The 26,232-nt window shown below is 56.2% G+C and overlaps 1 protein-coding gene across 1 annotated transcript in view; it reads left to right on the top strand.

Moving 5' to 3' along the window:
- The first annotated feature begins 5,040 nt into the window (after nucleotides 1-5,040).
- Nucleotides 5,041-26,232, top strand: part of LOC111147054 (RAS p21 protein activator 3) — a 115,770-nt gene continuing 94,578 nt past the window's right edge. The window contains exon 1 of the mRNA XM_022502921.1: nucleotides 5,041-5,105. Coding sequence (XP_022358629.1) covers nucleotides 5,051-5,105 — 55 coding nt within the window. The 5' untranslated portion in view covers nucleotides 5,041-5,050. The remainder of the gene's footprint in view (nucleotides 5,106-26,232) is intronic.

Raw genomic sequence — 26,232 nt, 5'->3', positions numbered from 1 at the left:
CTTTGAGCTTTTTCTGGGACAGGGTTGGGTTAGGGTTGGGGTTTGGGATTGATGGAGGTTTTTTGTTTTTTTTTTTTCTTACAGAGAGAGAGAGAGAGAGGCAGAAGGAGAGGGAGAGAGAGAATCTTGATCAGGTTCCACACCGGGTGCAGAGCCCAAGTGAGGATTTTATTGGTCAGGACGTGGGTCTGGGCTATGTGGATTCCTTAGTCGGTTTGGTTTTACCCAATAAGAAGTGGGAAGTTCATTTCTTGCTTTCATATCTTTCACTTTCACGGCTGCAGATCCCGGTGGCCTCCAGCGTGACTCAGGGATCCTGGCCACTTCCCTCTTATCTCTGGGTTTCAAAAGGCATCTTCAATTGCCACAGCAGGAGGAGAGACTGGAAAATACCCCACTTGCTTTTCTCCGCTTCCAGCCAGATAGGATGTCCCTTCCTTCCAGTTTCCAGGCGCACAGTTCCTTGTCTCGCTGTGATGAGGGCGGGTGGGTTGGCCTTCGTGCTCCCCAAGGGCTGGTGGTGTGCGCAGCCTGGCCTACTGGTGCCTCCTCAGGGTGGACAGGCCGAGTGTCCACGCCCGGCCCACTTGCTCTCGGAGCACTAGGCCTGCTTCTACCAGCCACACACCATCTGGGCTCTAAGCATCCAGAAGGAATCTTAGTGTAGACGTGTCCACTATCCCGCTTCTGTCCTCTGTGTGGCCCAAGCAACTAATAATTGAGAAATGCTCTTCAAAGGTGTTTCAGGGCTCGTCCGTCTAGACTCTTGGAAAGCCCTCTTTCCTGGACGCTCAGGCCTCGAGAGCTGCACTCCATGACTCCTGAGAGCCTGAGCAGACCTTACCCGAGAGTTATGGATTAACAGTATGTCCCTGAGTTCTCCATGAGGCAGCGGGAGAAGCCAGTACATCTAGTCCACAAGTGTTAGTGGATCTTCTGCTGTCCGCCCGCTGCTGCCGTGAGCATGTCCACGAAGGTCAGTCCCTGAGATTGGAAACCTCCTTCCCTAACGTGCTGAATATCCCTAGGGAAAAAAATTCCATATTGCTTAGTTGGCTATGTTTTTCCAGAAAAATGAATATACTTCCATTTATAAGATAATATAACTGATATGAAATACTGTATTTCCATATTTTCTTTTTCACCTTGACTATCAGGAAACTTGGAGCGGAGCTTTACACTTGTGGCTGTGGCCGTTTCCACTGTCGACATTTGACACAACAGCTTCTTCCTTCAACGCTTTCTTTGCCCCTTTAAAAATCATTCTGTTATATACTGGTCATTTATTTTATGCCACTTCAAATCCTTTGAAAGTATTTTGGTCAAATATGAATAATAGATGATGTAATTATGATGTCTTAGCAATTCATAAATACCTACTTATTGATAGATTGATACTTTTCAAGAAATATTTTTGGGGGAGTGCAGAAGAGATTCTGTCAAAGAGAGAAAGTGTAACTGTGAGTTATAAACAAAGGAGATTATAGATACTTTCAACAAAACCCTCATCTTTTCCTTTAATCCCCCAATGTTTTCCTGTTTCTTTCTTTCCTTTTTTTTAAGTAGGCTCCACACCCAATGTGGGGCCTAAACTCACAACCCCAAGATCAAGAGTCTCATACACCACCGACTAAGCCAGCCAGGTGCCCCTGTCTTCCTGTTCCTTTCCATCAAAACTCTAAAAGAACAGATTTTAATTTAGAAAATTAATGATCACTTCCTTTGTGCAGAACATTTTTGAGAAGACATGGTACTGCACATTTCTTTGGAGGTTGAGTTTTGTTGAGGGAGGAATTCTAAAAGTATGCTGTGTGGATCTCTGTGTTGAGAGGGAAAGAAAAGTACATACTCAGGGACATGATGCCTCACTGATGTGCGGAACCCCTGAATCTCTACAAAGTCATTTCACATCCTCTGGGCACGTGTGTCTTAGAGTGCTTATGTCTCACCAAAGCCTCCAATGAACTGCCAGCTTCTTGCTCATCTGGTGAGACTAAAATGATGTCATCAACATACTGAACCAAATCAACATTCTTTTTTAATTTTTAAAAAGACTTTATTTATTTGACAGAGAGAGAGAGAGAGAGAGAGGAAACACAAGCCTGGGGAGTGGGAGTGGGAGAAACAGGCTCTCCACAGAGCAGGGAGCCCAACACAGGGCTCAATCCCAGGACCCTAGGATCATGACCTGAGCCAAAGGCAGACACACTTGACTGAGCCACCCAGGCGCACCCACTTTTTTAAAAAATATTTTATTTATTTACTTATTTGACAGAGAGAGAGAGAGAGAGAACAAGCAGGCAGAGAGGCAGGCAGAGCTGAGGGAGAAGCAGACTCCCCGTGGAACAGAGAGCCCGATGTGGAGCTCCATTCTGGGACTCTGAGATCGTGACCAGAGCTGAAGGCAGACGGTTAATCAACTGAGCTCCCCAGGTGCCCCCCAAGTTAACACTCTGAAGCCTGTTCGGATGGTCCAGGTCTCCTTGGACTATACTGTAACAGAGGGCAGGAAAGCCTCCCAGTGGAACAGGTTATGTGTTAGTCTACACCATGTGATGTAAATTGCTTCGGATTCTCCTTCTTGAGGGTGGTGAAGCGTGGGCATCTTGGCTCCATGGCCACACACCCCGGCCAGAGGCTGAGGTGGCACAGCAGCTACGGCTGGGACTGCTGTGTGGTTGAGCTGGTCTACTGTCACCACCCAGAACATATCTGGTATCAGAGTGGGAACTGGCCAATTAAATAACCCATGAGTTCTTTAAGGGCAGTCTTGGTCTGTTTCCGCAGGATGTGTTATTGTTTTTATTTTCCATCCTAGCACCCTACTTGCCCTTCCTTCCTGGGATGACTCTTCACCCCCACACCAAGGAACCAATGTGGACTTTCTGACAACTGTCACATATGTCTGCGTCAATTTTACCTTCAGTGCCAGAGGAAATCAGTGGTAACTGGGGCGGGGGGGGGTAGTGTTCACTGTGAGTCCTGCTGGGGCCAGGGCTCCACTCATTCCCTGGACCTCACAAATCTCTTTCTACACATTGGGTCCCTGCGTCTCATGACTTGAAGCCCAGTAGTGTTTGAAATGTCTAGGTAAATGGCCACAGGTGCCTTTGCTGGGGGGAGGTGTCCTAGGGGAACCCTTACCATGCATATGTATGGCCAGCTCCTCTCCCCCACTTGGTGGGCTCTGGGGATGAAAACAGGCTCACGTCTGAAAACTGGGCAAGGGACTGTGATGTTGTATTGGGCACATTTCTTCAGCTACTGATACCGGTCTTTGGTTGCTTTTGGCTGTATGGATGGAACCACCCTCTCATCGGCCGGCGACTGCCTTGCTCCTGACAGCACGTCCGGCTGACCATCTCGGCAGCCCTGTGCAGTTCCAAGTGCCCCGGCTGCCACTCCAGTCCTGCTGCTCAGTCTATAATAGCACCTGGCTTGCTTCTGATGGTGAAACACCACGGCTTGGCCTCTAGCATGTCACTCTCTGATCACCGGCACTGCTATCAGCGAGCCCAGTGCTGTCTATACCGGCATCTGTACCCTCAGGTCAGTCCTACGATGGCCACCTCCTGCGGAGACTCTCACCTGTACAGTCCTCACCACTTTTGTCATGAAGTGTCCTCCAGGCTTTCCAGGGAACCTAGTTCGCAACGAGCTTTCCCAGTCATAGGAGTGAGAGAGATTACTCTCCTGTGTGGCTTCTCTGAGCGTTGCGGTGCTTTCCCCTGCTGTCTGCCACGACCATGGCATTCCCACTTAGTGCGGGATATCACTTGTTCCGAGCTTCCAAAGGCCATGCCAGAGGCGCGGGGTACTTGCCAAGTGACAAATCCTCTCCCATAATTGAATGACCCCATATCAGTATACTCTAACCTGATCTACCTTTTTGTTCTCCCTGCCCAAATCCAACGTTCTCTGGATCTGGTTTTGGGTTTATTTCCTCCAGCCCTTTGCGCACACGTCCCCTTGGTTGTGAGGCTCCTTTGCAGACAAGACCTTCTTCCTTTGTCTGATCCCGCCTGTCTCCAGTGGGGAGATGGTGACACGGTGGAGGCGTGGAGCCGGAGGCCCCCGGTGGACCACCGTCCTGCACAGGTCTCCACAGTCACCAGCAAACACAGAGAGAGCATTTGTCTGTAACAGGGAGAGGTGGGACGCCTCTCAGGTCCAGAAGATTTAGGGATGTCTGGGATTCAGGATTTTGAGTACATTAATCTAGACGACGCTCTTCCAAGCCTCAGGGTCTCCCTCCTTCCCCCGTGCCCCTGCCCCGTCCCACTGCATTCCGATGCCCGGCTACCCCCAGCCCTCCCATCTGGCTTCCTTCTATCCTGGGCTCCTCGCCCCACGGGGTTCCCCCAATCCTCGCTCCCCCTCCCCCCTCATTTCCTCCATTCCCGCTTCTGGTTCCTCGGCCTCCTCCACCTCCTCGCCCTTCCCCGCTCCGCCCCCCACCGGGTCCCCCACCGGGGTCTCCCCATCCCTAGCCCCTCCCCGCCCGGTTTCCCCCATTCCCCCTCCTAGCTCCCCCATCCCCGACCCCCACCCCCAGCCAGGTCCCCACCATCCCCTCTCCCGGTTCCCCCCCTCCCGTCTCCTCGGGCCTCCCCCGCACCCGGTTCTCCATCCCTTCTCTAGCCTCACCGCGCGGTTCTTCCCCATTTCGCGTCCCTCTACCTCCCGGTCCCTTCCGAGCCCTCCCGAGACCGACTCCGCCCCTCCCCGAGCCTCGGCCAATGTGGAGCTGGCGCTGTTCCGCGGGCGGAGCCGTCTCGCTCCCGCCTCCTAGGCCTCAGCCAATGGGCAGCTGGGGCCGCGCTGCGGGCGGAACCGTCGCGCCCCGCCTCTCTGGAGTCGCGGCCAATGGGGAGCCGGGGCAGGCCGGTGGGCGGGGCGGGGCAGGCCGGTGGGCGGGGCGGGGCGGCGGTGGCGCGCGGGGTCTGGCGCAGAGCGCTGGGACTGCGCCGCGGCTCGGGCTGCGGCTGCTCCGCGGGGCTCGGCGCGCGGATCCGGGGAGGCCCGCGGGCTCCCGGGCGGGCGACGCAGCATGGCGGTGGAGGAGGAGGGGCTGCGGGTCTTCCAGAGCGTGAAGATCAAGATCGGTGAGCGCCGCGCGTCCCCTCCCCGGCGGCGGGCCTGGCAGCGCGGACGCGGGTGCGGGGCGGTGCGGGGCGGTGCGGGGCGGTGCGGGGCGGTGCGGGGCTGTGCGGGGCGGGACGCGGCGGGAGCCTGCGGGCGTGCGTGTCCGTGGGCGGCTGGGCGGACCGCGGAGTCGCGTCTCCGCTCCGCGGCTGCCCCCGGACGCTTCCCTCCACGCGTGCCCCGGGGCCGTGGGCCCGGCTCCGGCTGCGGGCGGTGCGGGGCGCGCGGCCCTGAGGGCGGCTGTGCGTGTTCGCGGCTGTGCGTGCGCGGCCCGCGGCGGATGTGCACTGCACGCCCGGCCCCAGCTCCTCGCGCGGGGAGGCGGGGAGCGCCCAGGCCCCCTCCGCTGAGACCCGGCCGGAGGGGCTCAGGGCCACCGGCGCCTGCCGTGCAGGCCGCGTCGCCGTCCGGGCCTGGGGAGGGCGTGAAATGCGGATTCCGGGGCGCGCTGGAGGCTCGTCCGCACTTGCTGGGGCCGTGCGGAGAGGCCCGCGTCTGCCCGCCGCTGTTTGTCTCCGGAGGGCGGTGGGCAAGTGCTTTGCCTCCTAAAAACAAGATCCTTGTCCGGAGTGACTGTCACACAGCGATGCCGTAAACGTCCCGGGAGAGAGAACAGCCTTCGGCGGACCCGCAGTGTTGCTCGTCCTCGGGGTCCCCTCGCGTCCGCGGTCCCTGCTCTCCCCACGTGAAAAGGGGCCGCTGGGAACAGAGCCAGGCACCCAGGGACTGTCCGTTGTTGATGACATTTGATGCCGCCGGAGGAATTCCAGCCGCCCCAATCCGCGTGTCGTTTCCTGTCGGCTTTATTTTGGTTCGAGGATCATCGCCGAGACACTGTGGATACTTGGCGGAGAAGCACCCGGGACTGGATGTAGCAGATCTTCGGGCTCCAGTCTGCCTGCAGCCGATTTCGTGTTCACTCGGGTGAAATCTGCTGTCACTTTCACACTGAGAGATTCCACGGGGCGAGCCGCTGTAGCGGGGGCAGGAACACTGCCTCTGCCACGGTCCTCCGGCCCAGAGCCCTCACTCAGCGACCGGGAGTGTGAGGGACATCACCCCCGAGGGTTCCAGATGCTTCCTGGATCAAGGGAGCAGGAGGGGGACCTTGGCGTGGGGGTCTGGTTGTGGAGGAGTGTGCCAGGTTTTCTGCGTACAGCAGGCAGGAGTGGGTCTGAGGACCTTGTGGTTCAGGCCAGGCACTGCCATTCTGACATTCAATTCCAGGAGAGTTCTGGAACAGTGGTGTTGATTTCTTCCCAGAGTGGTACAGTGCAGGAGGCAGGGGAGTGAGGAGACCCCCGGAGATGCGGGAGAGCAGCCCCACTGGCCTTGTCTGTGGGTGGGTTCTGGATCTGAAAGAGAGGGGCCTCGTGTGGAAGGAAGAGGGTTTGGAGACACCGCTTGGTTAGGCTTTCTGTGCTTTGTGTTCCACTTTCAACCAGGGAGAGAACCACCCAGCTCAGCTTTGGAGTAGTGCAGTGATGGAAACATCTGCCATCTCTAACCCCAAGGGGAAAAGGTGCTGTTGGGAGCTTTGGAGCCCCTTCCCCAGGTCTGAGGGCTGTAGCAGTGAGAACAGCACCAGCGTCCAACTCCCTGGGTGTTGTTCCATCTCCAAGAAGCTCTTGTCTCTCTCTCCTCTGAGGGTCCTCATCACAGTGCACAATGCTGAGCTGTAAGAGGGAGATACAGTGTCTCCCCTTTTTATCGGGGGGGCGGTCAGAGAGCAAGGGGCTACACACAGCACGGCACGGCATACTTCTGTGTTTGGGTGGTCTTGGCCGGGCTTCTGAGTTCGAGGCTGGGCTGCAGCCCTGAGGGTGAACTGAGTGCTCTGGGTTGGGGCTTAGTCTCATCTGACTCGAGGGAGAGCCTTTAATAGAATGGGATCAGGATGGTTCTGGGCATGGAAGGTGGTGTGCTGAGCTGATTTCTCTCCTTGGTTGTCTGTTGTGGCCAGTGTTGCCTCTGACTTGCCTGAATGCCCTGGTCTTAAAGGCACAAGATGACGAGAAACACCAGAGTTGATCTGGGAGAGGAGCAGACACGCATGAGTCATACACACGCATGGTCACATGCACACTGGCCTCTCCTCGTTCGGGGACACACTGGCCAGGCCGTCCATTCATCTCTGAACGTTGTCTCCAGGCTAGCTGGCTGCATGCCCATGTGCTCTTGGCTGGCTGGCTGGCCCAGAGCAAGTGGCCTCCCCGTCCATAGCCTCATTTTTCCATTTGCAAGATGCACGCAGTAATTGTCTGCTGCATCCGGTGGGGGCGCACAAGACGGGATTGTTCTGCTGGCATTAATGCGCACCCCTCGCTGTCAGAAAACAGAGAAAGAAAATTTCTCCCTGAAGTTAGACCAGTAAGCAATGTTACTACTCCTGTTGCTAAGAAAAAGGCAGAACATTTTTGGGGGGATGAAGGGTGTTTTAGGTATCAGGGCCTTGGCCTTTAATTCTTAAATAGTTTTGGATTGTGTGGTGGTCCTTGTCTCATTGACAGACGAAGGCTGGGGACAATGGGAAGAATCTGTTCCTTGTTCTCCTCTCCCCTTTCTCTCGCCCTTCCACCTTTTGCGAAAGCCAAATCAGACTGAGGCATTTTTATTGTAACTGTTCTGAGTCCTTGTCTTGAAGAACCTGTTGCTTTCTCCACTGAAATCTTGCAGGTGTTTTGGGTAGTTCTTCCACACACTTAAAAATCTGAAACATTGTCTACCTTTGGGAACAATTGTTACTGTTTTTGTACTAGTATCTCTTGTGGGCTAAGGCCAAATGCACTTCCTCTGAGGTGGTAACTTTGAGGAAGTTGCTTCTCTGACTTTCCATGAGTCAGGGCCTTGGTGCCTGAGGGGAAGCAGCTTGACGACTGTGGGTAGGGAGTGTGCGGGGGACCACAGCCAGAGCTCTTCTGTGTTATTTTGGACATGACGCCCCTTTAGGCATTGTGGTATAGCCTTGCTTCCCAGGGGTATGTTCTTTTCCCATAATAGTTACCTCTGGTTTTTAAAAGTATCATCTTATCCTTATAAAGTGTTCAATTAAGAGCAATATACAAAGGTTTTTCTCTAGAGCTAGAAAAAAAAAAATCCTATCCTTGAACTCAAGAGTGAGAAAAGCCCTCTTGCCCTGTTAATGGTTTTCATCATCAGGCTTGAGGGCCCGGTTTGGATCTGCTTGGTGTGTTGGCGTGTATGTGCCGTATGAGCCACTCCGCCTGATTCCTTGCCACAGGATTCCCTCTCTTCCCTGTTTCTCCCTTCCATCTACATGGAGCCTCTCAGGCTCCGCTGGGCTCCGAGCATGCTCTCAGCGTTCCTGCTCTGTAAGAGTACAACTTGTCCGGCCGAGAAGATCGATGGCACATCAGAACTGACAGCTCCTCCTATTCAGAAAAACATGGCCCTGCAGGGTGTGGGTGCTGTGGGCCCAGGCGAGCCTGCCCCAGCCTTGTGCCTTCCCTCCAGCCAGACACAAACACGATCCCACCAGAGCAGGAGGTCCCTTGGCAGGGAACTGAGGGAGGTGAGAGCAGGAAATGGTGGCTGAGGGTCTCTGGCCGGCACCTCCCTTGGCCAGATGGCTGCTTTGGAGGAGTGTGGTGGAGATGGCCCAGACCACAGGGGCTCTGTTAAAAGTGGGATCTTTAACCAGATTTCCTACATGGGAAGCAGTACTGTGCTCCTCACAGGGTCCTGTAAGGGTCAGAGGTGGTGGCGGCCTGCTTGCTAAGTTAGAGTAGTTATTGTTGGTAGTAGGGTCTTCATGGGGCTAGGAAGATGTGGTTTTCCCAATGAGAGAAAACATTTTGTGAATATAAGGCAGTGACATCAGTGATGTTGGCTTTTTTATTGTGTGTTTGTTTGACAGTGGGCGAAGGGGCAGGCCACACACGGCTCTTGGCATCAGGGATTCTGTATTCTCTTGAGCACTCTGATGCTAAAATTAACCTGGATATTCTATTAACCGAGCTCAGCTAGCTGCCTGTGCTATTTTTAACCCCCAAGGACTAGTGTGCAGATCTGGGGTATGTTGGGGGAGCAGCCGGGCTCAGGGGCCAAGCGTGATTTTAGTTTGCGTCTCCGGGTTTTACATGGGAAGGCCTGGGCTTGCTCTGCCCATGTGTGGTGTGGGCAGAGTTGCAGACTCTCGGGATCTGGTTTGCAGGTGTTATGTCATTTTCGTGCACGTTCTCACGAGTCTGTGACGTTGAAGTTGAGGAAGGGAGACCCACATGACTTTGTTTACCTGCCCAGAGTCACCGAGCCTATACGAGTGGAGCTGGGATTTACGCTGATGCTGATGGTCTTGCTCTCACCACTTATCCCGGTCTGGCTTTCTGTGTGACCCTGGATTTGAATGGTGGGGTACAGTGAAGGGCTGGGAAAGACAGAAGTGGTGATTTCTGGGGTCAAGAGGTAACAGGACCACTGTCTCTTGGGACTGGAGGCCCAGGGCACTGCCCTTGCTGTCCTGAGCCTTGTAGTCACTGCCTGGGGCTTCCAGGGCAGATGTTGGAGAGGCGAGGAATTGTGGAGATGTGGTCTTGAACAGAAATCCAGGGATGGTTTGTTGAGCAGGGCCACTGGCAACACTTACGCTTTGGGAAAAGGCGTCGGGCAGGTGAGCAGAGCATGGATTCCTGTGGGCGGACTCATGTGGCCGGAAGGTCGCATTTGGAAGGAGCGTTCAGATTTGCTTCTCTGAAACTAGTGAGGCCTCCGAGCATATAGGCAGTCACACCTTCCTGAAGGCATTGGGGAATCAGGGCATCGGCTTGTCATGTTTTCGTCATGTTTGGAGAGGAGACGGATGTATTTGCCGGAAGCAAACAGAAGCAGTAGCTGCGAACACTTGAGAGTTGAGGTTTGCAAGTTGCCCTTGAAAGTGAGGCTGTGAGTGCACCTCCCCCTTCCTAGTGACCCTGGAGGTGGGTTCCTGCTGTCGGAGGCACAGGAGAGCTCAGTCAGGCGGTGGGAGGGACAGGAGCCCCCGGGAGCCTGCGAGGAGAGGCGAGGCGGGCGTGACTGACAACACCTGGGGGCCCGAACCCAAGACTGTCTTTCTCACTAATTCTACAACTTGAGGCAAGTCTTCTGAACCCTGTCTGCCTCAATTTCTTTGTCCAAGTGGAGAGTAAGGCCTTTTTTTGTGGCGTTAGTAAGCCTGTGTGAGCAAGGGCACTTGCCTGCTCCATTTCTCTAGGCAGGAAGGGGTGACTTCCAGGCCAGTCTGTGGCTGTTCTGTTAGTCGTGGGACAAAGTGGCGTTCCCACTGTAGCTGGGCGCATCAGTTAAGAGAGAACTGGACTTCAGGTGTGTGTTTGCACGTGGGTGAGGTCAGGAAAGGCGTAGGGAGAAAGTGGCTGCCCAGCCTTAGTTTTTGAGAAGGGGGGAGCCAGTGTGTGGTGTAGATCTGCACAGATGCCACTGGGGGGACAGTGTGGTGGCCGGCGCGGCTGGCATGGCCGGTGCTGTGTGTGGCTGGTCCTCCGGTCTCAGGGTGAGCCTTGTGGGGACTTGATGTCCTGTCTTGCAGGGGTGGCTGCTCCTGCAAGGTCTGAGGCTCGAGAACAGAGGGGGACCACCATGCTTGAGCAGGGGTCTTCCCTGATGGTCTGGTCTTCCACACCCTGACAGTGGAGAGGGGGTCTGTGTCTGCACGGCCGGGGGGGGGTTCACCATGACGGACTGATGTGCGCTAAGCAGCGGGTGGTCGTGTGTAGGAGGGATCTGCCACACGAAATGATCTGCTAGCAAATGGACACTAGTGAAGAGTGCACAAGGTAAACACTGACCGAAAGGGGGATTGTACCGTGGGTTCCTGAGTGTGGGAGTCCATGCAGCTTCCAGAGGGAAGACTTAGAGCCAGGCCGGGCTGGGTGACGCGCAGGAAGCTCCAAGGGGCAGGCCAAGAAAGAGAAACAAAACGCAGAAAAATCTACCTAAGGTCACCCCTCAAAGAACAGTCAAACGGAGACACACATGCATGGCTGTGGACATAGAGGCGCACACAGCCTGCCAGCCGCACCGCTGTGGCGGGGAGCGTGGAAGCCGAGGCCGGCGGAGCGGAGAAGAGCCGCCGCGGAAGCTCGAGGGTATTGCCGTGAGGCACACATAGAATTACACACAGAGACGGGCACATGAAGAGCTTAAAAATCACTCGGTGGGTTAAGCCGCTGCCTTCGGCTCAGGTCATGATCCCAGGGTCCTGGGATCGAGCCCCGCGTGGGGCTCTCTGCTCGGCAGGGTTCCTGTTTCCCCCTCTCTGCCTGCCTCTCTGCCTACTTGTGATCTCTCTCTCTCTGTCAAATAAATAAATAAAATCTTAAAAAAAATAAGTGAATAAGTGGAAAGAATAACCTTTCGGGGAGGAAAGGCCCAGAAAGGGAAAACGATCGGCCTCGGTTGCTAACAGGTGCGGGAGCGCTGGGAGCGGGGCCGCCGTCGGAGTCCGGAAGCGGCGGACCCGGTGCTGGAGCGAACGTGGCGCTGGGGGAGCGCGGGGCGGGGCCGCTGGTGAGTGTCCTCAGGTCGCTCCGCCGTGTGGAGAGCCGGACGCCGATGGAAGGGAGTTTAAAGTGACGTCCTCCACCACAGGCGGCCCGCACTGTTCTCGAAGCGTGAGGCGGCGTGCGGAACGACCGGTGAACACGTTCAGACTCCCGCGCAGTCCGGGTCCCGTTACCGCCCTTAGAAATCAGGAGAGGAGCGTCCCCGGCCCCGGCTGCCCGGCCTGCACCGCGGCCGGACGCAAGGTTCTTGGGGTCAACCCTCGGGCCCACCCGGGCCTCAGTGTCTGGACAGGTTTTGGTTGGAGTGTATGTTTTGTCTTTGCTAGGAGTGGTGGGCCATCAAGCTGACTGTGGGACCAAAGATAGTGATTCCTTGTTTGACGAGGTGTGTTTCCGCTCAGGGCTGGACTCCCCGGGGCTGTGGGTCTGTCCATTCTGAAATTTAGCATTGCCGGCTTCAGTTTTCTTTTTTTTAGAAAGAGAGCACATGAGTGTGCGCACCAGCACTTGTGGACAGGGAGGGGCAGAGCGAGAGAGAGAGGGGGAGAAGCAGGTTCCTTGCCCAGTGAGGAGCCTGACCCAGGATTTGATCTCACCACCCTGAGATCATGACCGGAGCCGAAATCAAGAGTCAGATGCTTAACTGACTGAGACACCAAGGTGCTCCTGGTTTCAGTTTTCCAGTATAAGCTTAACCCCTCTCTGGGGACTGCTGCATCCTCATACAGCTGTTTAGTTATTCTGCATGTCACATCTGAACCACACATGGTGCATCTCACACACGAACCACATGGCACATCACACATATGAGCCACACGTGGTGCATCTCACATATCTGAGCCACACGTGGTGCAGCTCACACATCTGAACCACATGTGGTACAGCTGACACATGAGCCACATGGTACATCTCACATCTGACCCACACGTGGTACGTCTTGCACATCTGAGCCACACGTGGTACAACTCACACAACTGAACCACACGGTGCATCTCATACACGAGCCACATGTGGTGCATCTCGCACACAAGCCACACATGCTGCATCTCACACATCTGAACCACACGTGATACGTCTCACACACAAGCCACACGTGGTGCATCTCTCATCTGAACCACATGGTGAGGGGCAGCACACTCCTCTGAAGGAGGCTGGAGGCTGTGCTCAAGTTACACAGTAAAACAGAACTTTTTCTAGAAACAGAACAGTACCCTTCACTCCTTAGTCTGTCAAGGAATGACTCTCGTGGCTGTTTTTTCCTCTTCACATTGTTTCTGTTCCTGTTATCCAAAATGTGAAGCATTATTCTGTGTTGGCCCCCGTTGCCAGTGGGATAAAACCCAAAAGTAAGCGAAGTGGCCAGATCTTTCTTAGACTCAGGGGTAACTCGGCCTGGAGACCGTGGCTGGGGCTGCTCTCCCCTCAGGCCAGCCAGCCCCCATGTCCTCTGCAGCTGCAGTTGCCTCTGGGACTCCCTTAGCACCAGGAGCAGGACCCGGTCACCAGGCTTTTCTTGAGAACCACCTTCCCCCTTTCTCAGTCTCTAGGGTGGGCGGCCTCCTGGGATGGGGGTCTGGCTTCTGGAGTCTTCAGGACATTTAGCAGAGTTGAGAGTGTTCATCGTCTGTGTATTTCTTTCTGGAGCTTTGTTTTTGGGATGCCATGATTTTCTGAGTTACAATGTGGGCCCAGTTGGGTGTGCCCTCCGTGTGGACCAGTTGTCTCGTGTGCTGGCTGGGTCAGGGCTGATTCCTCCTTTCTTGTCCTGTCCATCCTAATAAAAATGCACCCTGTGGGTGAGGACTGTGACGTGTGCCTTGAGATCTCTGTGGCTTTGTTGTATGTTTCCTTTCGTCTGAGGAAAAAGATTCGTTTTCCTTTTTTAGCTCTTGTGGTTTCTGTTTTCAGTCCTGAGTCCACTTCTGGGAGGTACAAGAGCAGAAGGTCTGTTTGATTTTGTCCGTTTTCAGTCCACCAGATTGGTCACTGGTTAGGGAGCTGCAAACACACTGTCCGATCTTCTAACAACTCTGTGCAGTGCACAGGACAGATACTCTAACCGGCTCCCACCTCTGAGGCTCGGAGAAGCTGGTGACTTTTCCAAAAGCACACTAGCAAGAGAGCCTGTGGCTGCCCAGTTGGCTCGTGATGGACTTGCCACGTCCAAGACCCAGCACTTTTGTGGTTCGGGTGGAACTGCCTTCTTGGGTGTGTTACCAAATTACTTCCTCAGACAGGAGATAGCTGCCTTCCCACCCATGCCTTCCTCCTTAGCGAACCCTTAAATGAGCACTGAGGGGACTTAGCAGAATGAGCCCGTCGTGTGAATGTGTGGCTAGCCAGGGGCTCAGAGCCTGCTGACCCACTTCCCTGCTGAGTTGGGTCTTGAGCTGCCTGGAGCACCTGAGACCTGCTTCAGAAGAAGGTGCCCCCATGGGCAGCCCTTCTTCTCCCTGACTCCTGCTCTCAGGCTTCTGTCTGATCATCCCTCCTCCTGGTCGGGTGCTCCCACTCTCCCCACCCCCCCAGGTGCTGACCTTACCTAGTGCAGGGAAAGCTCTCTGGGTGAGGCAGGCAGAGAAGGCGTGGCTTTGCGGCAGGTGGAAGATGGGTCCAGTGGGGCTGGTAAACTTGGATGCTTCAGAGGGTAGGTCAGCCCCAGGCCCCTAAGCCTCGGAGCACCTGCTTATTTTGGCCCAGCTAAACTGGGGCTTTCCAAGTCTGGGGTCAGACAGAGATCCAGGAATATGAGCTGGTTCTGGAAAACCCATCAGTGTGAAGACCCTAGGGGACCTGGCCAAGCCCTCTACTTCTTTTGAGGTCTGGGGTGTGTGCTGTGACCCGGCTGGTTTTCCCATGGTCTTTGGGGTGAGGGTCCCACTGGGGAATTCCAGACCACGTGGGGCTGAGGCTGGCAAGCCCTGTTTACTCATGAGGCCCTGCCGGTCTGTCCTGGGGCTGACTGCCAGGCATAGTTTTTTTGTTTGTTTTTTTTTTTAAAAGATTTTACTGATTTATTTGACAGAGAGAGAGAAAAAGCATGAGCAAGGGGAGTGGCACGCAGAGGGAGAGGGGGAAGCAGGCTCCCCACTGAATAGGGAGCCCGATGTGGGGCTCGATCCCAGGACCCTGGGCTCAGGACCTGAGCCAAAGGCTGATGCTTAATGACTGAGCCCCCCGTGTGTCCCCCCACGAGTCCTTTTTTACTTAGGAACAATAATTGGCTGTTTTATTACTTTACGGGGTGAGTTTCAAGGGCAGTTAACTCTGCCCGTATGATGTTTACATGGGAGATCCTTAGCACAACATGCAGTATGTCCAGGAGTTGGTCAGACTTACACGGGTGTTCTGGAACTTTCCTCATGGCTACATCCCATGGGGAGGAGGGTTTAATTGAGGGAGGCAGTCATCCATCTGTACTTTCCTATGAGGCCGCCTCCTGTTGGAACATGGTTTTGTGTGTGCACACACAGATGTGCACAGAACACACACATGTTTGCACACATGTAGACACATGGGCACACGACAGAACACACGCATGTGTGCATAGAACACATGTTTGCACACATGTAGACACATGGGCACAGCACACATACATGCACACGTGCATACACATGGGCACACTGCACACGCACACACTCACAGAGCACACACAGGTGCACACGTGTACATGGCACACCATACACACATGCACAGAACACACAGGTAACACGTGTACACGTGGGCACACTATACTCACACACATGCACAGACCACAGGTGCACACATGTGTATACATGGGCACACTCTATACACATGCATACGCACAGAATACACTCACAGGTGCACACACAGATGTACCGATGTACACACATGGCACACCACACACACACATACACATGGGCACACACCACTCACACACACGGGGCCCTGTGGCCTGTCTGAGGGTAGAGGTGCCTGACGCCGTGTGCCCGGTGTGGTGGGAGGCTGGGGACATAAGGGAGGCTCACAGCCCTTGCGACGGCTCTGTCCCCTGCTGAGATCTGTGGCACTGGGGCCTGGCCACACAGGGTGTGGTGGGCTGCGTGGCGTTTAAGAGGAGCTCCTGTCTCTCAAGCAGCCCTGTCTTTTTTCTTCTGTTTGACATGGTAGAGGCCACAGATGCGCTGCAGCGAGTCCCATGGCCCCATGAGCTGCTCCCAGGGGGCCGTGGGTGAGTTCTGGGGGCACCCGGGGTCTCTGTGCTTGGACCCCTACCTTTCCACTTTCTATGACTTGAGAGTTTTTCTGCAGTTGCTTTTGAGTCTTTAATTTTTTGTATTTGAATCAGAAGACTTTCGCTTCTCGGGCCCACAAGCTGGGCCTGTTTATCAGCTGGCTGCTCTCGGGCCTCCCCGTCTGACGGGCTCCGAGGACTCTGGCTGGGCAGAGCCACTCGGGAGGGTACAGCGGAATGAGCAGAAGGGGGCCGCTGCTGGCGTTGGCACTGGGGCCGCAGACGGTGAGCTGCGCCCCGCGGGGCATCTGGTGGTGCCGAGGAGAAGGCGATCCTTGGGCCGTTCTGTGGGTTTGGATGAGAAGGTCCTTCTGTGTGTTCACCTGGGGCAGGTGCACACACGGGCTCTTGTGCCCCTCCAGGTTCGTGGGGGCAAACCTGGAGCCAGGCTGCTGGGGGAGCCTCTTCTCAGCCCTCCTGAGTGGCAGCCAGTGCACACACATCTGGAAGAGGCGAAGCCTTGCCAGGGTGACAATTTCACGTTTCCCCCCAGAGCAGAGCTGGGTCTGCTGCAGACGGTGACTCCTTGAGCAGTCGTGGGAGGGGATGGTCAGGAGACCTCGCTTGGCTTCCTGAGCCCCCAGCTGGCTCCGTCCATCTGGGATCTGCGGCATTCCTTTCTCTCTTCATCACTTCCTGCTCTGCTCAGCTTGCAACAAGTATTTGGAGAAAGAGTTTCTCAGCATTTGGACCCAAGAGTGTGTTTATGCGCGTCCTGACTGGAAATAAAGGGTCACATGGAAAGAAAAAAACCACTTGTCGTTGTGTTTTTGCTCAGTATCTTGATTTTCTATTTGTTATTGTTTCATAAAGTGTTTTCCAGTGATCCCTTCAGGGAATCCCTTTCCTGTCCTCCTGGGCCGGCGGAGCCTTGAGTCACAGGAGCAGAGGGGCTGGTCGGGAGGAAGCCAGAGGGGCAGGCACCATGGTCCCAGGAGCTGGACGCTTCCTGCCCGTTCACGCGGCCGTCGTTCACTCCGATTAGGGGCACTTAAATTCGGCCTCTCTGCTTTTGGGACGCGCCGCTGCTGCGCTCGTTCCCCAGCCCGCGTCGGCTTCCCCGTGGGCACCCGCAGGAGGACCGCGGGCGCTGCGAACCCGGGGGCGCCGGCGTAAGCACGAGGTGGCTGTCGGCCTCCAGCCGTGGGGTTTCTGCGGCTCAGCCTCGCTCCGGGAGCTGGCGCAGAATTCCCTCTTGCTGTGGCCTCAAAGCGGTGATGGCATCTTCAGATAAAGTAGCTCAGGAGTCCCCAGGAAGTCTCCTGTGCCCCGGGGGTGGGCGCTGCTGCGGGGCGTGGCAGTGCGTGCTGAGTCTCGTGTCGGGACGGGGCAGGCCCCGAGGGGCGGCATCCACAAGTGGGAGTGAGACCGAAGGCTTTTCGGGTCACCACAGGCGATGGAGGAACTTCAACTTGATGTGTCAATCACAAATGCTAGTTGGGAAAAAGCTGGTTTTCAGAAGATTTTCTCCTGCTGTACAGCGCTCGCAGGCGGCTTGGGTGGCGATTCTGAGTCACACGGGTCAACTGTTGAGGAAGTCAGTGCATGGGGTCTGCTGTTTCTGATGGCTTCTCGCCCACTGGATGCCACCATCAGATGCTTCTATGGGGCTGTGGGGCCGGTGCACAGGGTCTGTCTCGGCACATGGAGAAAACACGGGCCTCGATTTCTGGGTTTGTATGGCCTAAAGGGTAAGACATAGTGTCGTATTTATGGGGATAGTGATAACGGGACCATTCCAGTTTTGGGAGGCGAGATTTCCTTTGTGCTGAGGAGACCAGGATGGGTCTGAGCGGCTCCTCCTGCCCTCTGGGGAGTGTATGCCCTCGTGGGATGCCCAAATCAGTGGAGGTCAGTTTTAACTGTGCACAGTGGTCCCCATGTATGAGAAGAGCACTTACTTTCATTTTTAGAAATAAAAATCAACTCCGTGTTTTACCTATTCTGAGATTTTATCTGTTCGAAGTGCAGTTTCCCCCACAGCTCCCAGCTCTGAAGATTTGCTTCCCCTTCCTTGGAAGCAGGTGACAGCAGCTTGCCTTACATCAGCAGCTTCTCGGGCTCCTTGAGATGGCGAGGGTCTCTCTGGGACACTGGGAGCAGGGAGGGCGAGGGACCAGGTCTAGAGATTGACCGGGAGGCCAGATCGGACACTGTTTTGTACATTCATATTTACATATGTGTGTTTTGGACTTGCGGACCATCTTTGGCTACAGTAGGGCCTGCAGGATGGGGGAGGGTGGCACGGCACAGCTGAGACCCATGGGCAACAGGCGGTGCCCAGACACGGATTTTGGTCCTCTGTGCCTTTCTCCTCTCCATAGTCGTCTGTGGTTCGCAGGGCCCTTAGTGGGAGGGCAAGGGAGGGAGAGTGAGAATGCAGACATTCCAGGTGCTTCAGAAACAAGGCTCCCAACTGGGGAAGTGGGGGAACAGCAAGGCTTGCCCCCTTCTGGGAGGTCCTCCTGGACCTGGGGTTTCCCAAGAGTCTTGGCCCCTTGGCCATGAGTGACAGCATAGTGGGGAGGCCTAGTGCTATCTCCCTGGCACCCCAGCCCCCCAGCCCCCCAGCTTCCTGGGTTTTTGCTCAGCACTACTCAAGTCCTCGATCCTGTGAAGGGAGTGGAAAACCAGAGGAGGGAGGGGCCCTGTGAATTTTCCTTACTCTATTCTTGGGCGACTCGTGAACCTTGTTCCTTCTGTGAGAGAGCAGGACTGGCCCCGTGGACGGGCACACCACCGTCTTCACACCTCACTCTGTGGGACCCCTCCCAGGCTCACATATGTCTGGTCCCAGACCGTGCTGGTCACCTGGGAGTGAGTGTGTCCAGATACACAACATTTCTTTAACACCGTGGTTTTATTCCGGGGACATTTAGGCATGTTTGGAGATGTTTTTGTTTGTCACAGCTGGGAGAGGAAGGGTGGCCCCCAGCTCAGCACCTGACAGCCCAGGGAACCCACTTTGAGAATGTCCACACTGGGTGGGAGAGCTTAGGGCACCTTGAACACCAAGGAGGGTGCGTCTGACTAGCTTTCTATGCTTCTCTCAGCAATATGGCCTTGAAGGACTGTGAGTCACATTTGAGGGCAGGGAGTAGATGTCTCATGCTCGCCTCATGGAAAGACCCCCGCCCCCCACCGCAGTGTGGACCAAACTAATACAGCCCAAGGGTCTAGACTGTGAGCAACAAGGGCAGTGCCCTGGGGCTGAGCTGGTGACATTCCTGGCTCTGCACCTTCCCTGCTGCGTCAACTTTGGCCAAGTCACTTAACCTCTCTGTGTCTGTAAAATGAGGATAACAGTAGGCTTCATTGGGTTCTTTAGTGGGTTGAGCAGCACGGTGGTGATATGGGGCCTGCCTGCCCCTCACCTGCGCAAGCCTGTCCCTGTGTCGTCCAGCTCTTCCTCACTGTGAGGAGGGGCCCAAGGTCTCATGGGGCTGGGATGGGCAACCACCAGCATTTTCATGAGCTGTTGAAAGCAGGACCACCGGCTGGATTCCTTGAGGGGATGTGGCCGTGTGCAGGAGCCGGGCTGGGAGGGCAGGGTTTAGTGGCACCTGGGGTCTGGCCCCCCTGCTCCTGGTGGGGTGGGCTCACCTGCATTGACCTGTGTCCCAGGCCTTGGGCCCCACTCATCCCATCAGGCTGGGGGGCCCCAGGGACGTCTCCAGCCCCGTGGCAGACTGCTTCTGAGCCTGTCTGTCCTCCTCACAGAGCACGTCTGTTTCTTCCCGAAGCTGCCTAGGACTTAAAAGTAAACCATTAACCAAGAAGCACAGTCTTGCACATAAATGTAGTTTGCACGGACGGCTGTCCTTGGAGCCACGGAGCTGGAGGCTGTGTGTTCCCTTGGGATGCGGTACAAGTAGGACGCAGGAGGTGTTTCTGATTCTCGGCTAGTTATAAAGGGTTTGGTGCAGTTAAAAAAATTCCTCCAGGGCTGTGCTCGTTAGGGAAGAAGCTGTGAAAACAGTGGGCCGCGCTGGCGCACAGACGCTCTGGTGGCATTCGAGGTTTCGGCTCGTTGTTTTGAATACTTTGGCCTCTTTCTGCAGCATTTCACGCTTTTATCTCCGTGGCACAGGCCTGATGGTGTGAAGTATATTAATGAATCTGTTAACTTTTTTGGAAACTACAGGAAGTTATCGTATGATGAGCCTGCACTTAGGGCCTGCAGGCGATCCCCCACCCCGCCCCAGAAAAACAAGCAATTTTGTGTGCCAAGCAGCCTCCCGGGGTCCTGGTGGGGCCTGATTGTGCCTGCTGTCATTCTCCTGACGTGGGTGCTTGTCACTGAGGCCTCACACTCACGTGCTGACCTCGCCCAGGACAGACGCCCAGGACAACTGTGACTTCTCTTGCAGTCGGCGAGGTACAAATGCTGGGTCACGGGACGCAGGTGCAGGTGACCCACTGGCAAGGGAGGCCCTCATGGGCTGGAGGTGTTTTCAGGTGGGGAGGCATGGCCTCTGTGTGCGGGCCCGGGTGGCCGAGCGGGAGGAGCCCACCACCCAAGCCGACTTCTCCGGGCCCCGGACTCCCTGGGACTTCTGGATAACTTCATTGGCGATTAGGGAGTCTGGCTTCTCCCTGTGTATGGAAATGGGCTGCTGGGGGTCAACACCAAACAAGTTTTGGAGGGAGCGTTTACATACTTTTAGGTTTATACTAAAAACCTGCCCACATTTTATTAACGGAGAAGAGTAAACAAAGCTCAGTGAAGAATGAAGAAAAACAAGTTGCTTTTATAAGTAAAATTAAATGCACGACAACGTTGCACTTGCTCTGGCTTGTGCGGCTGAAAGACCAGCCAGAATAAGGTGTCATTTTGCCCCACGTGGAATGAGGGTCCTGGCCCATTTTGCACCACATAGCCCCCGGGGCCCTGTGTGATGAGCCCCCCGGGCGATAGTCTGCCCTCCCCCCCGCCCCCCGCCCCCCCGCTCACCCCGATGTGGGCAAGGCCCCGATGACCCGGTGTCCTTCGCTGGCTGATTTGGACTTGAGTCTAAGAAAGGAAACCCCTGGAAATGCAGAATAGGGAGCTCGCACGGTGATGGGAGGAAATCCATTTTCAGCAGCACAGACGAGCTTGCCATGTGGCCTGTTGGTGCCCGGCGGGCTCCCGCACACACCCACTCTGCACACGCCTGATAACGGTTTGTGGAGTACATTGTGCAAATCTCTAATAGAAACTTCTACAGTCTTGAAAGGCAGGTGACAAACCCCAGGTCCGGTTTCCTCTTTAGTGTTGTCTTCTTCAGCCATCTCTCTAAGGCAGCCTGGTTCCCCGGGTGGGCTTAGCCTGGACCCCTCTGTGTTCAGGTGTCACCATTCTGCAGCCACGGGCCATGTGCTGAGTGACCACGTGACCTGCCTGGAGAGTGTGGGGGGCCATGGGGGGGTGTGGGCCACACCTGTTGGTTTAGGATGTCTGGTGTGCTGGGGTGGGCCCCTGCCAAGGGGGACCTCTGTGCCCCAAGTGCCGCCCGTGAGCCCCTCCTTGAGCACGCTCTGCCCAGGACAGCAGAGCAGGAAAAGCAGACATCTTTGGGGTTAGCATTGCTCACCTGCTCATCAGGGATGTCCCAGGACCCTCCCCTGAGTGCCTAGTCCCCCCTCCCTCAACCTTCCCCCCGGGGTCCTGGCTCTCTGCCACTTATTGTCTTCATGGGCCCTCCCAGCCCCCAGGCCTCCCTGCCAAGCCCCCCCCCCCCTCTCCCCCCCCCCCCCCCCCCCCGGCCCTTTGCCTGTCCCCCCCCCCCCCCCCCCCCCCAGATAACCGTCTCCTTCCCACTGAGGTTTCTTTTTGAAATACTTCGCACTGATTGTGGAGTCTGTGGCTGAGCTGGTTCAGCTCTTCAGCCTTGCAGGAAGAGGAGGCTGCTGGCCCCCCGGAGGTGGGAGAAGAGGGGGCCCGCCTATCACAGCCTCCTCCGACTTTTCACCAGGGCGCTCCCAGTGGGTCCTCATGCCAGCAGCACACCTGGGACTGGTTTGCTGTGTAGCTGTTTGGGCCCCACCCCAGACCTATGAACTGGGGACTCTGGGGGGGCCTGGAGACCCTTGTTTGCAGGGGGTCCTGCACAGCCCAAGTTTCAGGGCCCCTGGTCCTTGCGGCTGAGCTGAGAACCCAGCATCGCTTCCCGAATGGCCATCTGTGGAAGGTGCTCGGGCTCTGGGGGAAAGGCCCTGACTTTCCCTGGTGGAGGGCCTGCCAGAACCATGTTCTGACTGCTTGGGGCCCTAGCAGCAGCTCGGGGAAGGAGCTTTGCGGGAGCCCATCCAGGTGCTGAGCTATGTGAACACCCATTCACATAGACGGACTGTTTTGTTCCCCTGTTTGCGCTGGCCGATGCCAGATTGATGACGCAGTGTCCTGTCCGGTGTAGACCGTACAGTGTGCCCAGACTAGGGGCTTGTGGGGCGCGTGCGGCCAGGGCTGAGGGAAGAGGTTAGGGTGGTGCCATGCACCGGCCCCACAAAGGGGCTTATTTTGATTTTTGCTTCTGTTTCTTCCAGTAACACCTGCATCCCATTCTCTGGAATTGCGGGGTGGGGGGAAATGTGCGCCTCCCACCACAGCAGGAACAGAAGGTCTCTGAAGCTGGTCGTGTTCTACTCTGAATTCCTGCCACCGCTCCCACAGCCGCAGCCTGGGTCTGCTGCGCCCCGAGCAGGACTGGTCTTGCTCAAATGACACCGGGGAGAGCCCTAATTACTGACCGTGGAGAGGGGTTTTACATCCTCTGCTGTCATGTTTGAGGGTTTTTGAACAACTTCTGTGGTTGGAGGCTATTTTGAAAGGAAGGTTGTCAGGAATGTCATCGAACATACTGGGCCTCCCCACGGGAGTTGCTGGGTGGTGGCCCTTTGTGTGGGGGTGGGACGCGATGCTTTCTCCCCTGAAGTCACAGCTCACTTGAGGCATCAACAATTTGCCGATCTGAACTACAGTTTGAATGTTTCCCTCGGGCCGCCCTGATGATGGGGCTGGGCCAGCCGCTTTGCTGGGGCCTCACGGTGGGAGCGTGTTGGTGCAGCCTACGTCCAGGGTCAGTCCCACTGACCAGTCGGCCTTTCGGGGTGATTCCCCACACAAGCAGGAGCCAGGGTCCAGCTTGTCAGCTCTCAGTGGAGCGTGTCCCTGTGCCATGAGGCTGCCTGCTGGGCACTGTGGCCCAGGGACGTGTCTCCCGTGGACATGCTGCCAGCCTTCTGTGTGACACACCTTCCTGGTGTGGGAATCTTGCCATGGGCTGTACAGGGCGTGCCGTGGTACCCCGACACCGGAGGACGGTGCCCACCTTTCCGCATCTGCTCCCAGGGTCTCTGGTCTCCTAGGGTTTCGAGCAGCTGCTTACTCTGTGCCTTTCGGATGTCTTGTTTGTGTTTACAGAAGTAAACATTTTCACTGGAGAAGATTTGGGGGATGTAGAAAAGCAAAGTTAGAATATGAAAAGTTGTAACACTACATCAGGTGCCTTTTTGTGGGTAACACCCAGATGCTTCCTTTCTGGGGCGAGACTGCCCTGGCGCTACGGTGTGCGAGTGGCTAAGACATGGGTGTATTCATGGAGCACCTGTCGCTGGGTGGTCCTGGGAGTGACAGTCCATGTGGCCTAAAGCTGGTGTGTGGGGCCACCCCAGTCTCCGCTGTAGAAGCTGGAAAGGGACTGTCCAGTGTGTTCAGATTGGAGGGCCTGGCTTTAGTTTCACAGGTGGGTGTACAACACCTCAGTGCAGCGTTACGAGGACAATTTAAAAATCACGTGGCCTGGGAGGAGGTTGACGGAAATGTCAGTTGGGTTTATCATTGTCTTCCGGGGCTGTCGTCGGTTCGGGGCTATGTGAACCTGTGTGGGGTGCAGCCCACGTTGGAGGCGAGAGGAGGCTGTGGGCAGGGCTCCCGGTGCTGGGGTACGGTTCTGCCGTCGAGGGGGAAGACCCGAGCAGAGCGCTAGACGGAGCTGGGGCCATGACGTGCAGGAAGAAGGTGCTCAGTGCTCAGAGCTGCTGCGGCGCACACAGCCACTTTCTGCGGAGGGGACTGCGGGGCCCGAGGTCTGGCTTGATGGGGTTGCCCGTGTCCTGTGGCCGAGACGAAGCCGCAGGAGCCCGCCTGTCCGCCTGCTCTAGGTGGCCTCTTGTCTGACTGGACGAATCGGTGGTTTCTTAGAAGCTTCCCTCAGGAAACCTGGATTTTGATCTCCTTGGAAGTTGTCAGCACATTGAGCTGGGGCTGGCCAAGCCCCGTCTTCACGCCGTTGTGCGCCGTCTGCAGCCCCGTGGCCTCCTGTCCTCGCTGCTGCTGGAATCGGGGCATCTCATGTGCTGCTGTATGTCACCCCGCAGTGCGTCCCGCTGCGAGACTGTGCAGACGCCGCAGTGATTCAGGGAACTAGGTTCTCCAGGGAAGGTCATGATTTACTGTGGGGAGCCGGGGGGGGGGGGGGCGGTAATAACCCTCAGGGGCAGGGAGTGTCGTTGTTGGGGGAACTGACGCCCCTCTCTGGGGTGCAGCCCCGATTGCAACGGCGTCCGGACAGACCCGCGTCCCTGGGGCTCCTCTGACTGTGCCCTCGGCCGGTGACCCAGAAGGCCCTGCCGTGGGGACGGTGACTGGCCCCTGGTCAGATGTCGCTGTGGCTCCCAGAAGGCCCTGCGGTGAGGACGGTGACTGGCCCCTGGTCAGATGTTAACTGCTGGAACCCTGGTGTTGGGTGTGGCGGGATGAAAAGCTTCAGGACGGTCAGCACGGGTCCTCACTCTGTGGGGAGGCCAGGAACCACGCCACACATGCTCAGGCACTGCTATCCCCCCGTTGCTGATGGGGAAACTGAGGGTTAGCAAGAGGCTCCTGTCCAGTCTGAGGTGACAGCGGGGAGGAGGACAATCTGGCCGGGCGCGGGGCCATCACTCTAAGTCTCTGTCTCCTGGAGGTTTGTGCTCGGCCTTGCTCTGGGAAGAGCAGTGGCAGCGCGAGCCCTTCTGGAGGTGTTGAGGTTCATGTGCCCTCCAGGGCCCTCTCTCCTCTCATCCTGGGGACTTGAAGCTTCTCAGGTGGGCTGGCTTGTGGGGGGGGGGGGGCAGGATGTCCTCTAATGGGAGTGGAGTCCACGAGGGGCAGCTGCTGCCACAGGAACCTCCTGGACAGGCTCCAGTCCCCTGCCCAGCCACAGGAGGTGTCCAGGTCGGGGGTGGCCCAGCCCCGTGGGAACACTTGCTCACTTTGCCAGGATGTGAGATGCAGACATTCCTAGAGCAGTTGACGAGGGTGGAAAGTGAAACCTGTAGAACTACGGCACAAAAGGCAGGACACAAGGTGTCACTTGTGTGACTGCCAGTGTGAGAAGACTCGAAACACGTGGGGCCCAGGGGGCTGTGTGGCACTGCCTCCTTCCCTGTGACTCTGGTGTCCTGGGCCGTCTTCTGTTTTAATACATGGCTTGTGGCCTCCTGTATTCCCGATTCAGGCTGCTCTCTGCCCTTGTGCCTCCGCCTGCCCTGACTGGGCTCTCTGCCTTCTGACCTCATGGCCTTTTTCCTGTTCCCCCTCCAGGCCTGACCTCTGCCTCTTCGCTCTTCCCTGCCCCCCAGGTCCCCGACCCTGGCCTCCCGGGGCCTGCCTTTTTCCTCAGTGTTCTGCCGGGGTCAGGCCCACAGAAGGTCTTGGTGGTTCAAAGTACTTTTCATTTCTTAGACACAAGGGGAGATATTAAGATTGGGGGGTTTTATAGGAATTCAACTTATTTTGATTCATGGAAAATTGTGAATTGGCCCTTCGTTGAATAATATGCAGATTGCCCAGGCCAGCCAAAGCCTCAGATTCTAGGAGCTAAAAATAGAGTGGTGGGTAAAGGGCAGGCTGGCGGAGGGTAGAGACTCAGAATGGGAGTGGCGAGTTGGCACTCATGGTGACCGCCGAGCCCACGCTCCAGGCAGCTGGCAGAGGATGTGGGCCAGGCCCAGGTTTGGCCAGAGAGCTTTCTCTGCAGTCAGGAGTTTGAATCAAGTAACCATGTGTGTTAAGAGGGGACAGTTGAAGTTTAAATTACAATAGATTAAAGACTAAATGTGAACATTTCAGCGCTGGTTTATTACTAGTGAAGCCAGACTTCAGACCAGAAAAATCGTTCAAGTCAGAGGGCAAGATGCGTGCTTTGTATGTAAGTCAGCGTGTGGAAACGTGATTACAGCTCGGAGACCTGGGGCACCCGGGGGGCTCACCGGAGAGCCGGAGCTCACCAGAGCATCTCTCAGTTGTGGCTCAGTTCATGATCTTGGGGTGGTGAGATCGAGCCC

This window comes from Enhydra lutris, unplaced genomic scaffold (genome assembly GCF_002288905.1).
Source record: "Enhydra lutris kenyoni isolate GAN:26980312 unplaced genomic scaffold, ASM228890v2 scaffoldscaffold15, whole genome shotgun sequence".
Lineage (NCBI taxonomy): Eukaryota > Metazoa > Chordata > Mammalia > Carnivora > Mustelidae > Enhydra > Enhydra lutris.
Note: the sequence above shows the minus strand (reverse complement) of the source record. Positions and strands in the feature narration are given on the sequence as shown.